This window comes from Oculina patagonica, chromosome 13, assembly GCF_052425735.1.
Source record: "Oculina patagonica isolate OP01 chromosome 13, crgOcupat, whole genome shotgun sequence".
Lineage (NCBI taxonomy): Eukaryota > Metazoa > Cnidaria > Anthozoa > Scleractinia > Oculinidae > Oculina > Oculina patagonica.
The window spans coordinates 17542873-17559505 of NC_135770.1; the positions used below are offsets into that span (position 1 = coordinate 17542873).

Sequence of the window (16633 nt, forward strand, 5' to 3'; positions counted from 1 at the left end):
CGCGTTCCCTTATGATAGAGTATAGACTGGTGCTGTTTTACGGGCACCCTGCTGTCAAGAGAATACATCATACAGTGGAACCCCGATATAACGATCTTCGATATAACGATATTCCCGATATAACGATGAATATGTTATGTCCTGGCAATAGTAAAATGTATGGGACGGAACCCCGATATAACGATTCCTCGATATAACGATATAATTTTACTGCCCCCTTGGCATATCGTTATATCGGGGTTCCACTGTATTCTCTTGCTGCAGAAGACACCTATAGATCATCCTTTATGGTGCTACCCACAGGAACACAACCACAAAATTCGAATCCGGTACCAGGCAACATAATGTGAGTTGAGTGTTGTCGGTTTTCGTCCTTGCTTCGAGGGTTTTCTCCGGGTTTTCTGTTTTCCTTCTCTCAATAGCCAAACCAACATTTTAAAATTCCAATTCGACCAGGAAACAGTTGATGAAGAGCCACTCGGTGGATGTCACAGCAAATTCCTGTAAATAAGTAGGAATTTGCAGTGAAAAGAAAATCTAATTCATTTGTTTGTTTGTTTGTATGATTATTTATTTATTTATTTATTTATCTACTTATTATATATTTCTTATTTATTTAATATATATAATTTTTATTTGATTTGTTTTTATTTTATTTAGTAAAGACAATTAAATGTCAACACAGCCATTTTGTCGCCATCCTAAGGCTATCGTGGAATGGAATAATTCTTTTATGTCGTCCATATATTCCTATTGAAACTGGTTTACAAATTTGTGCAATATGCACTAAAGCGAAATGCACTAGTCAGTGGTTATCAAAAAGTCTTACACGAATCGACGGAAGAACGACGGATTAAAATTGGCCTTGCTCCCGAGAACTCAGAAAATGGCAAAGCCATTAACAAGAGCATTAATTAGAACGTTCTAATAGGCTCTACTGCAACCTTTATACTATTTTATGCTAAAGCACTGAGGCATGTTTTAACCCTCATCATTATTGTACTTCTGAAACCTTTTTTATTTCATATCTTAACTTGGCGAAACACAAACACACACAGCTGAAAGGCACACAATTCTTCGCCTTTCAATGTCTCGTTAATACTATAAACACTCTCTATTCTGGTATTACTGCAGAAACATCTGAAACCGGTACACATTTCTCTCTCTGTTTGGACTAATATATTAGAATCTTAATATAAAAATTGTTCTCCTTTTTTTATATATATTTTTGTTTCATATGTTGAAAACGCTGGATATGGAAATTGGGATGTTTACTTAATATGTTCCTGTTAATAAAAAATATTTGGCAAAGCTACCGCGTGCGAAATGCAAACAGTGGGACTTAACACGTGTCTTTTAAGTAGTTTTTTCTTGAGTATCGTTCTCTGATACTATTTTCATAGCTGATTGTTTGATTCGATAAACCGGACACGTTCGGGTTCTGTCAATATTCCAAGTTTCTTTTGATACTCTGTCTAGTACATGACCTTGGAGAAACCAACCGTGACACGCCCACTGTAAAGGGCAGTATGGCTTTCGGAAAGCTGATAAAGCTGGTGTTAATTTTTGTCAGGAAGTACACGTTTATTTCTTTTGAATATGGTATAAATCAGACATACCTGCTGCAATTAAGGGGTTTTTTAAATCTGGCTAAGAAGGAATCGTTGCATGTCTTACTTTCTCGCCCTTGACAAATCGGTTAAGTGTTTACACGTTGAAAGAAACGTTGTTTACTAACCAGAAAATAGGGAGGAGTTTATCGCAAGTTATTGACCGATAAAACAGATAACGCCTCTGTACGCATTGATGTTAGAAGGAGGACGATGAAACAAAGAACACACCCAGGTCCAAGTTCAAAGGTTCCACGTCACGAATTATCACAAGTCGATTGATTGTAAAGGAAACCCTTTGGCCAAATATCCTCTTGAATTAAATGATAAAACGTGGGAAATGAATAATTAAGAAGCTTTCATAACACTAGGTCCATAGGCCAAATGTTTTGGACTGGAGTGAACTTATTAAACTAACAAACAAATGGGTTGGTGTGGACTTATGGTAAATGGTTTTCTCCGATTTCTTGTTTTGAGCAAAACAACGAAAGAAATGGCTCGAAATTTCTTATTTGGAAAGGCTCCTTGGCAGAAGTACCTTAGCGAATTCTATTCCGTATTTCCTCGACCGAAAACGCAGAACGCGTGAGTGCTGGTATCGCCCGGTGAATAAACACAGTTATTTGTGAGAATATTCGCATCTTAATGGGAAATATATCTATTCCAGCATCTTGCCTCCCTTCTTTTCTTCCGTGCCGCCTTTCTGTGTGTACAATTAATAGTTTAGTTAAGTTTTTCTGTTGAGACTGATACATTGTGATTGTAAAGACACAAGATACAGGTTATAAATGGCTCTTTGTTTTCTCTCAAGGTGGTAGCTAACAGGGAACGGCGGTTGCTATTTGGAATGCTATAACCTAACTGTCGAAATTCTTTTCAAACGTGTTCCATAATTGTTGTTCACTTGTTTCTGTGAAACATTCGACATTAAAGGCTATTTACATAAGAAATGTGCTTCTTCCTTGGGGGCAAATTCCTTCCATTTCTGAAGGAACAATGTCCAGCTATAAAGTGTAAACTGGTTAAATTAAATTCCATAAGTTTGAAAATAAAGACACTCGAAAATAGCGGCAAATAGTGCCACGCAACAGACAAAAGAATGTCGAGATTTCACTGCAGTGGCTACGTGCGTCAACCCCCCATGGTGTTTATGTCGAGAAGAAAAACATGAACCACATTTGAGTTGGAGAAATCTAAACATATAAACTTATTTTAACTGAATTGTCTTTTTCCCTAGTAGTTGAAGTAGTCTTTATGAAGTAATTCTGTAGTGTGGCCACTATAACTGCAACTGCACGAGGTTGTTCTTTTAACTGAAATGCAGTCGGGGAATGTGTAAGTTGTAGAGAAACAAACAACGTTTTACCAGTTTACATATACAAAAACATCTTTTTTTGTCCCCTGACATAACTAGTGTTAGACAGCAAGCAGAGCAGTGTATACTGTCTCACTTATTCTGTTCTATAGCCTTTCTAAGTTAGAACAGAATGCGTCTATAAGGAGAAGAACTATATTAAAAATGGAGAGCCATTATATTGTTAGAACTGGTGGCTGGGGCATCACCAGAGTGAAAAGTGGTTTTAACAATTTTAATGACTATTTCTCTTCAAAAGTAACTGGCTTTGAGTGTTCTTGAAGAAAATGGTCCAGCGTATATTCCCTTGTTTGTAGAAAAATTGCAATTTGTCCCATAGTAGTATACATCGTGTATTTTAACTCTATTCACTTATCATTTTCTGCTGTAGAAAAACCGATAGATAATAAACATAAATTAATGAAAGAAAGAAACATTTAAGTTGGGAAATAGTATGACTAACGATGAACAAAAACCGCAATGAGAAATGATTAACAAGAACAACTCAAGGCTTTGTTTAACGGTGAAGAGTGTTAGTTTAAACCATGTATATTTAAATATCTTTCTGGTAACGATCTTCTACTGCAGTTTACTCATTAAAAGCTCCAAGAAATTAAGCGGAAGAAAGATAAAATGAACTTTTTCGTAGAAAGATCGCGTAACTTTCTAACGTTTATGGTGGCTAACATGGGCTTAAGCAAGAAGAACAGCTCAACGGCTTTGGTAAATGGTGCGGTGTGTTAGCACATCGTTTATATTTAAATATCTACCCAGTATCTTTCTTCTGCTGTACTTTATTCATGACAAGCCCAAAGAAATCAAAGGAAAGAAAGAGAAAACGAACATGTTCGTAGCGAAATGGTATAGCGTGCGTTTACTGTGACAACATTCGATAACTAACATGTCCAGTGAAAGAAGAACAACTCAGGGTCTTTGTCTAGCGTAGCTAGCCGTTAATCTGGTGAAAACATTTTACACACAGTGGACTAAATGTATCAGATGGAACTTAATAACATTAAATGTAAAATAACAAAGAGTCTGAGAGAATATTAAGGGGATTAAAAATTATCTAGAAACAACAAACAACAGGGAACTATGGCAAAATATATCGCCGATGGTTTATAAAGAAGTTGATGGTTTAATAAGTGGTAGGCAATAAACCAATGTCGGATATAATAAACGTTCAGATCAATGGAACTTTAAATAAAACCATTGTACTGCACACTTGTCTCATCCCACAAGAATAGACATACCTTGGCGTTCTCGCTCTTCAATACAAGAAGGCGCCATGATCGAAAAATCTTTCAAATAAAATTTGAAAATTTAAAAAAAGATGTTTTAAGATTAGGATGAGAATAAAATCTTCCAGAGTCTTAGTAGTTGGACCTTGTCTTCGTCTCGACTCTTACGATCTCAAATCCCTTTTGTCGACTGTTTGTATCCACATTTGTCACAAATCACAAGGCCACCAGTTTTCACTGCTAAAAAAGATGACTTGTTAATAACTCAGCAGTTGCAGCCTCCACTTTCAGTTGGTTAAATATAGCCCTTCAGTTCAAAAACACAAAAAATATCTTTCTGCGTAAGTACGAGCCACTCCAGTACTCCTTTTTCAATCGTTGCTCCAATGGTGAGCCCCATCAAACGACTTCTTCTGAAGGTAGCTTCGATAACATGAACACTTACCGTTGAAGCATTTCAATAAAGCCTGAGTAAGAAGCAACGCTCCTAAGTCAATTCGAAAACAATCAACATCAGTGATATAATCTTTCTGGTTTCCCTACACGTCGTAGACTGGGCGGCGCACAAAAACGTTCCCCTTGTAAGCAAACGGTAAACGAAAGCTTCAGTCATTGTAAAGCATTGTTTGTGTGGAGAAACGTATTTTTATTTTTGGGAGGAGAAAATAAGATTGCACTGTTAAAGGCGTGTTTGCGTGCATTTGTTTCCAGAACGCCCACGTGCTTTTAGACAAATCTTTTACAGTACAGAACAATAAGGTGAAGAACTGAATAGAGAAACTTATTCAATTTATTTCATTGATAGGAGGAGGAAGGATTTGCAAACGTAGTTGCGTGAAACCATTTTCAACCCAGCACCGCATGCCATCAGACAACACATGCCACCAGAAAAATCTTTAAGGGACATCGAGGTTAAGGAATTCAATAGAGAAACTTATTTTTTATTTTTTTGTGAGAAAAAGGGGTCTACGATTCCTCGTGTACAGTATTTGTTTCCTTCCCGCAATTCGTCAAATCTTCAAAGAACAATAAAAGGCGGAGAAAGAAAGAGAAACATGTTTATCTTTGAGAGGAAGAAGGATTGGCAAATGTTATAATATACATAGCATTTGTTTACTTGTAGATGTTCCTACATGATGAGGAATTGAATGGAGAAACCCAGTTTTAAACTCGGAGGGAAATGGATTTACAAATGCCATGGCGTACAGAGCATTTGTTTCTTTGAGCCCACATGCCATCAGACTGAGAAATCTTCGACAAACAGGTGCAGAATCACACGGCTGGTGCCCGTAAGTTCTGCTCAATGAATATTTTGGTATGCTTTTCAGTTTTATCGCACGCGGTACCATGTAGGAGGCCATTTATTGTCTAAACAACAGATGGTGACTTCGTGATGTGATATCTACGCCTTAACACTTAAAATTTACTGCCAGTATGAGTGACTAGTTAAAGTTTTTCCTTTTTTTTATTCTTTTGGAAAAGGGAAGTGTTTGTGATTTTAGAAAAACCAATTTGTCAATTACCAAACAAATAAAGCTACTGTTTGTTGCTGGTAGTGTTTTCTAAAGAACGCTTATTTTGCCAAGCGCTAAACTTGCAAAATCGGAAAATGATGCTTCTTATTTAATTTTGCTGAGAGACCTGAGTCTTTTTAACTGGTAAATAGTGGAAGAACTCGTACAGTTTTTATTTCACATTAGAAATGCTGTTTAATGACTTGTATGCGCTTTGTAATTGTTACGAAGGACAAGCCATCCAACAGTTGAAATTGTGCAGTTGTCTCATCAGGTGGAACAGTAACCCACAAAGGTTGTGAAATTGTGGAAAGTTTCGCAACTTTGCCATTTCTTTGAAATCTGGTGCAAAGCCTTGATAGTCCACCTTACTTTCAGTGATTGTTTGCGTGTCATCCTAGTTTACCGTTCGGCAGGGTATCCCACGCACGAGGGCATTTTTATCACGATAGACCACCCTGAACTCTCAGATCCCAATAAGACAATTCATTTAAAGCGATCTAAAAGCATTTTCTTGGAAACGAGCAAATTCTCCAAACGATAAGTGATTGCCAAATGGAAGCAACAGTTAGGTGCCTTGCTTTAATTCTACTTTGAGAATTGAGACTCCTTTACTTAGAGAACTGAGACACAAGTGATATTTAAGTTTCTTCAGCTACGCCCTTGCAGTTTTCATCAGTTTCAACTAACTTAGACAAAACGACTTGCATAGAGCCAGGATAAAGTGACTTTGTTCAATTATTGTCCGTCGAACAGAAGCGGACATTTCGTACAAGACTTGGAATTGTATATTTTTCTTATTAGGTTGTAAAGCGTGCGACAAGAATGGGCATAAATTGTGTATACAGTACTGAATTCGTTTGAAAACTCGCAAAAGCTTTATTTTAACAATATTTTCACGCCTTTCGAATTTGTCGTAGTTGACATCGGCAGGGTAATAATTTTGAACGCAAAAATTGATTAATTATCATGTAGTACTTCTGTTCAAACGTTATTATGTTAAGAAGAGGGCAAACCTCTTAGAGATTCTTCAAATGTATCTAAAATTCATTCATAAGGGTTGGGACACCTTAACGAATAAAAATGTTCAAAGTGTTTAGTTTTCTTTTCATGTCTAGAAGTAACGCTTGCATGTCCGTTTATTTTCTTTCTTCTGAGTGCATGATGTTTTCTCGGTTTTAATAACTGCAAAAGTGTTGCGTTTTGACAGATTGTCATTATGTTCGCAGACTGTCAACAAAGCAATTTCTTTCTTTTGTCTTCAGGGTTGTTTTTTAATTTGGTAGTCATAAAAGGTGTCCGTTTCTTAAGTGAAACAATCGAGAGAGGCAGGTCAGAACACCAGTGTTCCACCTGAAAGACTTGTGGGTCGCTGCGAAGCAAAACCGCCTCCTCTTCACAAAGTCACCTTACTAGTGGCCACATTATTTCTGCTTGGAAACACATTTTTTAGTTTCCTGTGTAAAAGGGACCTCGTTTTTTAGTATAGTGCAATGTTATTGTCTCTTTGAGCTCTTTTCTGCGTGCAAATAACGAGAAAACGAAAACAACTAGTGTATTGCTGCTACGTGACAACTGAAACAACTCCCCGGTATTATGGGAGCTACCAGACGAACTACTCAAGAGGTTGTCACAATTTCTGTATTCAATTATTCCAAATGTATATTGAAAAGTCGAGCTGTCTTGTTTGCTTGCTTTTAATAAGCGTTCCACTTGGGTTGCTGTCACGGACTGTCACTTCTAGTAAAATATCTATTTCTACCAATTCCTCTCTAGTTGCTTCACGTGCTTGGTTTCTCAGACTTCTAGCAGTGAATCGTGGTTTATCGCAGGTGCAATTGTTTTAAATGTATTAAAACGAAACAAATATCCTTGCGTTCCCGCTGGGTCTTCTCGCGACACCGTTTAGCGTAGCCATAAAAGTGGCGTTCTTATTCTATGGAAAAACAAAGCGACGGCGCTTATTTTCACAACCACCTCTTCACAACTCGCTCTGATCACGCGATATTTTTCAGTTTTCTTTTTGCTGCGCGAAGTTATTTTGGAATATTCAAATGATTAAAATTGATCATTCTTGAAAAGCGGACCAAAATTAAAAAATATCCTGCTGTAACTGGAACTTTCTCAAAATGTTTTGACCGGTGTCATTGCCACTCCCGCACACACCCACACTCTATTCTATTATTCCACATCCTTACACTGTTATTTTGCTTTAGCAGAATTTCAGCGTTTTAGGAACATTTCTTTCAAAAAGAAGAGAGACTCGTTCGTCCTCGTTCCAACTGTTTGTTTGTCAGTGGGTTGGTTTGTGGGAATTATTAAATAAAAGGGTGCCTGTAGTCGTTGGCAAACACAGTCCAACCACAAAACAAGTAATGTTTTGTGTTAGGGAGCCTTTATACTTCTCATCTTTGTAACGTTTAGAACTAAGGATGTTTTATGGCGGGAGAACACGAAAATTACAACTACTGTTTAGAAAGACAATAAAAAGACCACTGAAAACTCAGTAAAAGGGCCAAGTCTCGCGATGCATTCAGCGAGCATTATATTTATGTTTCTTCTTTCAATTCTCATTAACAAATACATAATTTTGAATCATGATCATATATATATCTGGGTTAATTTTAAAAGTCTATCTATTTGCATTTACAAAATAGCATCACATATAAACAAAATACTACGAAACTGTCGTTATTACTCAAATATGGTACATCATATCAACATTAACACCTTTCTTGGAAGAAACTGTTTTAAAATCATACAAAAACTGATTTGATTCTCTAAAATTCTCTAAAATGTCCTTTTTGAAAGGAAGAATATCAGTGGTAATCATCACACGACAGGGAGCAAGTTTAATGGAACTCTATAATAACACGGCATATCTATTCATTGAATTTTCCTATAAAATCTTCATAAACCGAAAGTTTTACAAACTTTCTGGGAATATAATCAATAATTCTATATTTTGTGTTTGTATGTCTAAAAATACTTCACTAAGAGGCTATCGACGTTCAACGCGAAAACAAAAACAAGGCAGGGCGATAAATCAGTAAACTCTGTTCATATTTTCGTTCATCCTTAACTAGAGTGCATGTCCATGACGGGTTGTGTCATTGTCAACACATTTTCAGATGAAATTAAAGTGGGTGATGTTTGTGTGGAAGGTATAAGCTGTGCTCCTGGGTGTCCGGGATGTCCCGGGTGGCCAGGATGATGAGGATGAGCGTGCGGGTGCCCCGGTGGGGGCATCATCATGGCATGTGGGTGACCAGGGATATACATGGGCTGACCCTGGTGGACTGAGGTTGGAGGCATTTGCGATCTGTAGGCGTGTGCGGGCATTTGAGCGTGCATGGAATGCGGTCCTGCCGACATGGCTGACATGGGAGGCATTGTACCCACTCCACTAACTGAGGGATCGCCTGTTTGGATGTACCCTCTTGGTCCAAAATGCGGGGGCTGTGGAACTCCGCCATCCATGTGGTAATTGGGATGTGGAGGCGGGTGATGCTGATCTGGGTAATATCCTGGGGGTGCTCCTGGAGGGCCGAATCGCGGTCCTGGTGAAGGAAGTCCTTGACCTAGCGAGTTTTTCCGTCGCCTTGACTTAAACACCGTGACAACCGGTGACTTTCCTGCTCTGTTCGAGGCATCTATCATCGGTTGAACAATACGTCTTCTAGCGTTGATGAACCTGCCAAAATTAATGAAACAGTTTTAACATCCTGCTCCTGGGTTTTGTGAAACATCAACAAATACATTGACAAAACTTTCCGGCAAGAAACGAACAGGAAGGAAGAGGCAAAATGTCCCAAAAAAAGAATATCATAATTGTAAAGACTTCTTCAGTTCTTTGTACAATTTGCTCTCGCGCTCAACAACATTTTAAATAGCTGCCTTGCTTTGTTCAATCCTATGTTTCTTATCAAAGGTTTTGCGAGTTAAGCTGACACGAAAACTGTTAATATATTTTCTTACAATGAAACACACTCACCAATTGTTGACTTGTAAGATAGTTAGTCCGGTTTCTTGAGCCAAAGATCGCTTCTGTTCTTCGGATGGGTACGGATGCTAAAAGGCAAAGATATTAAAAACTCGTTCATCCCATGCTTTACAAAGGCCATTGTGATGAAGGACAATCGGAATTACAAGGCGTAAGTACAAAAGAATGAGTCGGATAATTGCAACTAAACCGCAAAACCTCGAGCAGGCTTCGTTTCTATTTCCGAAAGACAGATTTAACCGATAAAATCAGACGTTTAAAACGAAAAGCGACAAAATATTATTGAACTTTGAATCACGGTTTTTGAGCAGTTACATTGCGTGAGACAGGTTCTAAGAAACAAGGAGGCCCAAACTGGTGCCGCAAGGATCAATGCATCCACCAGTTTATTGTGAGTTCCTCTGCTCTCAAGAATTAAAGTCCCCTGCAGTTAAAGGAGACTTTTAGAATTTGCCTACTACGGTTCAATTATTGTTAGAGATCACAAAGAAATAATAGGAATCAAAGCCTTTTCCTTTTCAAAAATTGGTACAAAATAAAAGAAACCCGCTCTGCTAAATGCGAAATGGAGGGTGCGTTGTTCCCACCCGCCTGTTTTATTCTGTTACTCCACAAAACCAAACAACCAAACAGCCCTGCCGCTTAATGTCACAAACTAGAAATTTTGCCGGCAATTTTGGTTATCGCTTAGAATTTGTTCTATTGAATGCTAAAGAAACTGAACAAACATGTATAGACAAAATATTTTTTTACCGTTAAATGTTGAAAAAGCCAAGCCTTCATTATGTTGGTGGCAGCTTTTGGAAAGATCCCTCTTTTCTTTTGGCTTTTCTTAGACTGTTCGTCGTCCGTGTTGTCTCCCGTGCCATCTTCCGAGCCAACAGACGTGTTTAACGAAGGGTCTGAAATGAAGAGGCAGGCCATGTTTTCTAAGAAAATACTGTCGTTACCGAGAGCCACTTCAAGATCTTATTCTGTTACACGTAGCACTGAGAGAATATTGAAACAGACAGTAATGAATACGACACGTTGTTAAGGCGATCAGATTTGCAAGTTTTATCCCCTCATTCACTTGAAAAGGTTTAATAGCGTCGACAGGCAGTTTTGCATACAGGCAGGATTAGGCTCGTTGTGACAGCCTAATTTTCTTGTGTAGGCTTGAAGGTTAACACTCTCTGGCTGCTGCCAAAGAGAAGAGGCTTATAGCAACACCTGCTACTCTAGTTTCCTGTCAAAAAACACAAAGACCTACTTGACACTTTCCCAGAACTTTTCGCAATAGCGCTATTGGTGTCATTCAAGACAAGACAACCCATTTCCTTCAAATACATATTAGTGAAAACACTCCAAGTTCCCATCGAATGGATGACCGAGATAAGAGAGCCGCGATATGTCTGTTGACTTAAACCTCTCGCGAGGAAACAATGGAAAGGGTGGAACGGTTTTCTTTTGCCAGTTAGCGACTGGGAAGCAAAAAAATATTTTCCTTCTGCGAAGGCCCCACCCTCCACTCGAGTTCCTCCAACCGCTTTGCCCCAGTCATTTTTTTTTTTTTACAGCATCGCATGCCACATTATGCCTCTTAAGAAGCGACAATGTAAATAGTGGGTGGAAAAGGGAGGAAATGTTAGCTCAGTGTCTTGGATTATGTAAACATCACGAAAGAATGCTAAATACTCCAAGTCAAACTCCCTTTCTGAAAATGACATCTTTATGAAAATGAGGCGAAACGCAAGCAAACATCTGGTTGGAAATTGAATAGAGCTCAAGGAAGGAGAAAAATAACATGGAAACGCGGCCACCTCGCTAAACAAGACGCATGCTGCGAAGCAATGAAGTTGGCGCTTAAGCCTACCGGATTATTAATGGCAGTAAAAACTAAATCCTTCTTAACATAGATGCGTGCATTTGTGTCACTCGAGGAGCAAAATTCGTCATACATCAACTAAGGATTAACAAAAGATCACTTTTACTGACTACTTTTCAATCGAGAGCTTTGACTTTGGTGATGAGATGTTATAACCGAAGTAGAACTAAAATCTTAACTCTTCCAGCCGATTCTCGAGGATAAGTTTTGTTTTAAATCCTTTGACAAGAAGCAATTAACTTAATCGAATGCTATCACCGCGTTTTATGGCTTTGTTTCCTATCTCTAAAAGCACCAAAACCGAGATGGGAAATTTGAGCACGATTTAAACTACCTTCAACAAGCTGATAAGACAGTGAATGGCCGACCAAGCCTAAAACCCGCGTTATTTGAGCTTAATTAATTTGCTCAAGGGGCATTGCCAAGATAAAAGACTAAAATTTCACCACCATGAGAAGAATTTACAACAGCTAGATGCTTGAAATTTGACACTCCCAGCACTTGGATGCTGACAAAATCCATCAGGTTCACTTAAATACTTACAACAGCCCTTAGTCATACTAATTCATGTTACTCTTCTTTCACCTGGTATTCGCTCGTGACAGCAATAAAGCTCTTGAAACTGTTTTCCGTGAGGCATCTTCGAGAGGGCATAGAAAGTACGAATTCCAAAACCACTTGAAGACCACAAAAGTCTTTGAAAAATTAACGATTGTGGAAACGAGACGAGCCCGACGAGAAGTGGCGCGCACTAATTTGCGAGAGCTCGTTCCTCTTTGTTTTTCACTTCTAGAATCCCGAAACTAAACCCCGGAGATTGTAGATATAAGTGACGACAAAAGCATAATGAATTATTGGTTGACACTACTTCAGGAAATTACTGGAGGAAATTGCAAGAGGCTATCTTGTCAGATTTATCAAAGAATCAAGAAATACTGTCAAGAATTGAGACAATGACAGAAAGGGATGGTACACATGCACTTAAATGAAAGGCAAGCTATTATCGGCTTCAATATTTTTAAAATACACACATTTTCCAACTTAAGTGAGCTATATGAAATCTTGACAACGAAGGCTTACGTCGCATAAAGACAAGAAGCTCTTGTCAAAATTGCCCGAATAACTGACATGGCCCTGCGGTTAATTAACATTTGGCTCCATTCCTGGGAGAAAAATTGCTGATTAGTAGCGCAACCGAAATTCTCGAAAGAGCCTTCGTTTTTGACAGGCGAAGACTATTTTATAAATATTCTTTTGTCCATTATAAATGATTTCTTCAGTTTTCGCTTTTCAGAAAACTTCATGTTTGACACTCTGTAAACGAAAATGGCACATCTGTTACTAGCTGTTAATTTTATCGTCTCTTTATTGTCAAAATAATTTCTCCAAACGATTTTCTTTTCCTTTGTTTGATCACACAAAGCGAACTAGTTTTGGGAGGAAAAAAAATTTGCCGTTCGCCTCGCCTTAATTGTAACTTTTCTTTGACAATTAGTGATGTTTGTACTAGAAAATATTCTTGTCACCTCGCAATCAAAAGAAGGCGTTCACCGAATGGAAAACACGCGATAAGCTATCCGCGAACTTTTTAGGGCTCATTTCGAAGACTCATTATCGATCGCTGTCTGTTTATCATTTGCAAAAAAAAAAGCGCTGGCGAAAACGTCTTCCGTGAACAATGTTTTGCTTGTGCTAGCAAACGACAGATAATGACTACAACCTTATGCATATGAAGGAAACGTAGCAGAATTTGCATATGCCTTATCCTTTCGCGTCGTAAAACGCGTAAAGTGATATTCTTTTTAATTACCAACAGAAAGAAAGCCTTTATGCAGCTGTGTCAACAGAGACATAAAGCTTTCAACTCAATAAAAGCCTGCAAGAATAGACGTAGGGCTGAACCAATAATTTCACTGTTCAATCCCACTCTTTATATAATTGCCAACGTGGATTACAACAATGGCCAAGAGCTACTCATTTAGCATAATAAAGGCGCGATAAAACAGTACCCCCTGATAAATTCTCCTTTTAGTGATATATTATTGAAGACATTATTAAAAAGACATCGAATACGGAAACAATTTAATAAAGAAGTGATAGAAATGTCGCTTTTAATAAAAGCTTTAGTCATTTCCTCACCTTCCGGAGTTGTGGGCCCATCGACCCCAGAGTTGGACGGTGGTCGAGACGACGATTGAGAGTTGGAGCCCGAACCGGTGGCTTCATCCCCTTGACCGGGTTGCCAGCTTGGAGGGTTCGTTGGCTGCAAAGAGCGAAAGAAATAAGCACAGAGATGAGTGATAGATCGCGTGAACTGCTCGTGTTATCTCGTGAAATACGAGGAAACAATTGAAATCCTTTCACAAAGTTGACATTAAGTGAATAAGAAAAGCAAAGCGAGAGGTGTAAAAATTTCGACATCTAACATACTTTTTGTCAGTAGTGATTGTGAAGAGGTAATTGACGAAATCCCACCTACAAGAAAATTGGCCCGTCGCGCTAATAATTCTACAAGTTAATCCGCCATTTCGTTGTTTTATCCCCGCGCGCTGTCTGAGTGCGCGCTTGTTTTACCTGTCTTAGGTGAAAACAGGTAACCATTCAATTGTTAGTGATTTTTGTCAGGTTCAAAACGAAGAGGTGTGAATTTGATCTTAGATAAATGGCCAGTGTTTGAGACACGAAAGAACCTTTTTTCAACACGTCAATCCGCCAGAATAGCTGTCTAGGCGCAATAAAAACTTCTAACAACTTGACAAAATACAACGCCATCACAAGTGTCCAATTGATGGTTTACAAAATGACTTTTTGTGACTTCTTGTGACGGCTCGTTGTACCGGGCCGTCTTTAATACAGTAACCACACAACAAATTGTTTTCACTTCGCTATTCAACTTGTTGGACAATGAAAGTTTTAAAAACATCGCCGCGGGGCGCAACGTAAATACTGCAGTCAGTATTCATCAATCAAGTTGTGTGTCCTGAACACTGAAACCGTTTGCCCTGGGCCGCGCTCGCTGCAGGCAGTTCGCTTCTATCGCGGGATTGCCAAGACTTAACAGTAACAGTGCGGTATCATTCTCGAGACTTATTAATAGCCATTCATCCACTTAGATGATAATGTGATGTTGTGAGAGAAATTTACACCTCCGAGAAGGCCGTCTACCAGATGAAAAAGGCACCAAAAAAAAGCCCGCTAGCGTGGCGCTCGGTCGCAAAACCATGACACATTGGGTTACAGTACCTGTGGCAGGGCGCTTTCTGGCGGTGAATCGATGTCCAAAGCATCACTGTCGCTTCTGCTTTTGCCTATGTTTTCCTTCTCGTCCATAACGAGATCAATGGGCATTTTCCCCTTAAGGCAGGAAATGTAGCGCTTACAAAAGTTGTCACACAGCTCGTGCACCTAAAGCGAGAAAACAAGAGCTGGATTGGATTATAAAGATTTTGTTTTTACAACGGGAAAACCTCCCCCAATTTAAACTCAACTGTAGTGTTAGCTCGAAGAAATACCTCTGAAATCCATCGAATAAAAGCAAATGACAGCGCGAGATTAAATTTCTAACTAAAGATAAGCGTAATGTATGCATTATGCAAATTCTCGTCTGAAAAATGTCTGGAGCTTCTTTCCTATATACACAGATCTAAGAGCCTCGCAGAACTCGAAAAAATGTCCTTTACCAATTTTCTTGCAGAGCTAGCTTTTGTCTGACTGCTCATGGCTGACTAGAAAATGACACCCGCGACATCACTAACTTAAATAAATATTTTCTTACCTTTTCTAATTCCAGGAGGTGAAATCTCAACACTTGGATCGATTGAATCATCTAGAATTAAAAGAACCCCAAAATTGGCCAAAATTCAGCAGGGAAAAAACAAGATTCCTTCATGCTATAAATCGCGACACCGAGAAGATACAAAGCGCTGACTGACTGCTGTGCGTGTATAAATCAACGTATAAAGGCGTCGAAGCATGTGGCAACATTTTGTGTTATTTAAATTCAATCAACCGGGCTCGTATTAATATTTTAACACGTCCACCTTTGAAATGATAGCTTACGGTTTGGCCAAACGAAAACAACACTTACCAAACTATCGACTTCGTGGTTGGACGAGAAAATCGTCTTGTCACTCCTGAACTAAAAACACAACAACAAACGGAAACCATTATGAGATTTCGCCCGATCATCCTGGTGTGTGTGACTCGAGAAGAAAAACTGTAGCACTTCAAGAACGATTTTGAACAATCACGTCAGACTAGCATATATCACTGGATGCCCGTGCCCTGACGGCCTGGGGGAAAATTGTAACTACTGAGCTAGAAACTGTTAACATACCTGCTTCGAAAATACCTGGATATCCTCGTTGAATGAAGCGGACGAACACACGTCTCCTCCGACAGCTCCCGGTTCCCGAGGAGTGCACGTTGCCAGCTCGCATTTCTCGAATATGAGCGCGAGAAGAGGGAACAGTGAATGCCTGGAATTAGAGCATTCATGTTAATGAATAGAGTTCAGTTAATAAGCGTCAATTTAGTGAGGTGCAATGAAATGGCCTGCGATCATGATCTTGCAAGATGTCTTGCTGTAAAAAACGCCAAGACGTGCGCTTGCAACCGTCATGTGTAACTCTACCTATTTGTAGTATGCGAAGTTGACAGCGATCACTAAGATTCTCAGATAGATCAGACGATCGTGAGTGATACATTTAGCATGACATGCAAATCTGAGCTGTGAGCCGATCGTAACGTACGTACCCATATATTAACTCCTTATCTCTCTTATGAATATCAGAAACGGCGCTCATCGCATTCGACACTCCTCCTCCAGAGACTGGCGTGTGATGGTACGGCGAAGTGGCGCTCGTATGGTTCATGTGTTGCATCTGAGCTGAGCGACTGTGATCGTACATGGATGTTGCAACGTCCATCGCGTAAGGGCCCACTTCATCATAAGGCTGCAAAATTAAACGATTTTGTCAGCTGTTGCATACGCCTCCTGCAAATCAGAGCGGAACAGAAGCGCTAAACAAGCATAAAATGATGC

At 39.1% G+C, this 16633-nt stretch overlaps 1 protein-coding gene across 7 annotated transcripts in view; it reads right to left on the minus strand.

Annotated features, from left to right (window-relative positions):
• Positions 1-8221: 8221 nt before the first annotated feature.
• The window catches only part of LOC144634564 (homeobox protein Meis1-like), a 38779-nt gene continuing 30367 nt past the window's right edge, over positions 8222-16633 (minus strand). For all 7 annotated transcript variants that reach the window (XM_078493561.1, XM_078493562.1, XM_078493563.1 and 4 more), the window contains 9 exons: positions 16345-16544; positions 15926-16067; positions 15677-15727; positions 15365-15415; positions 14833-14994; positions 13729-13852; positions 10476-10624; positions 9714-9790; positions 8222-9413 (listed from right to left, as the gene is read on the minus strand). In XM_078493561.1, coding sequence (XP_078349687.1) covers positions 8798-9413; positions 9714-9790; positions 10476-10624; positions 13729-13852; positions 14833-14994; positions 15365-15415; positions 15677-15727; positions 15926-16067; positions 16345-16544 — 1572 coding nt within the window. In that variant the 3' untranslated portion in view covers positions 8222-8797. The remainder of the gene's footprint in view (positions 9414-9713; positions 9791-10475; positions 10625-13728; positions 13853-14832; positions 14995-15364; positions 15416-15676; positions 15728-15925; positions 16068-16344; positions 16545-16633) is intronic.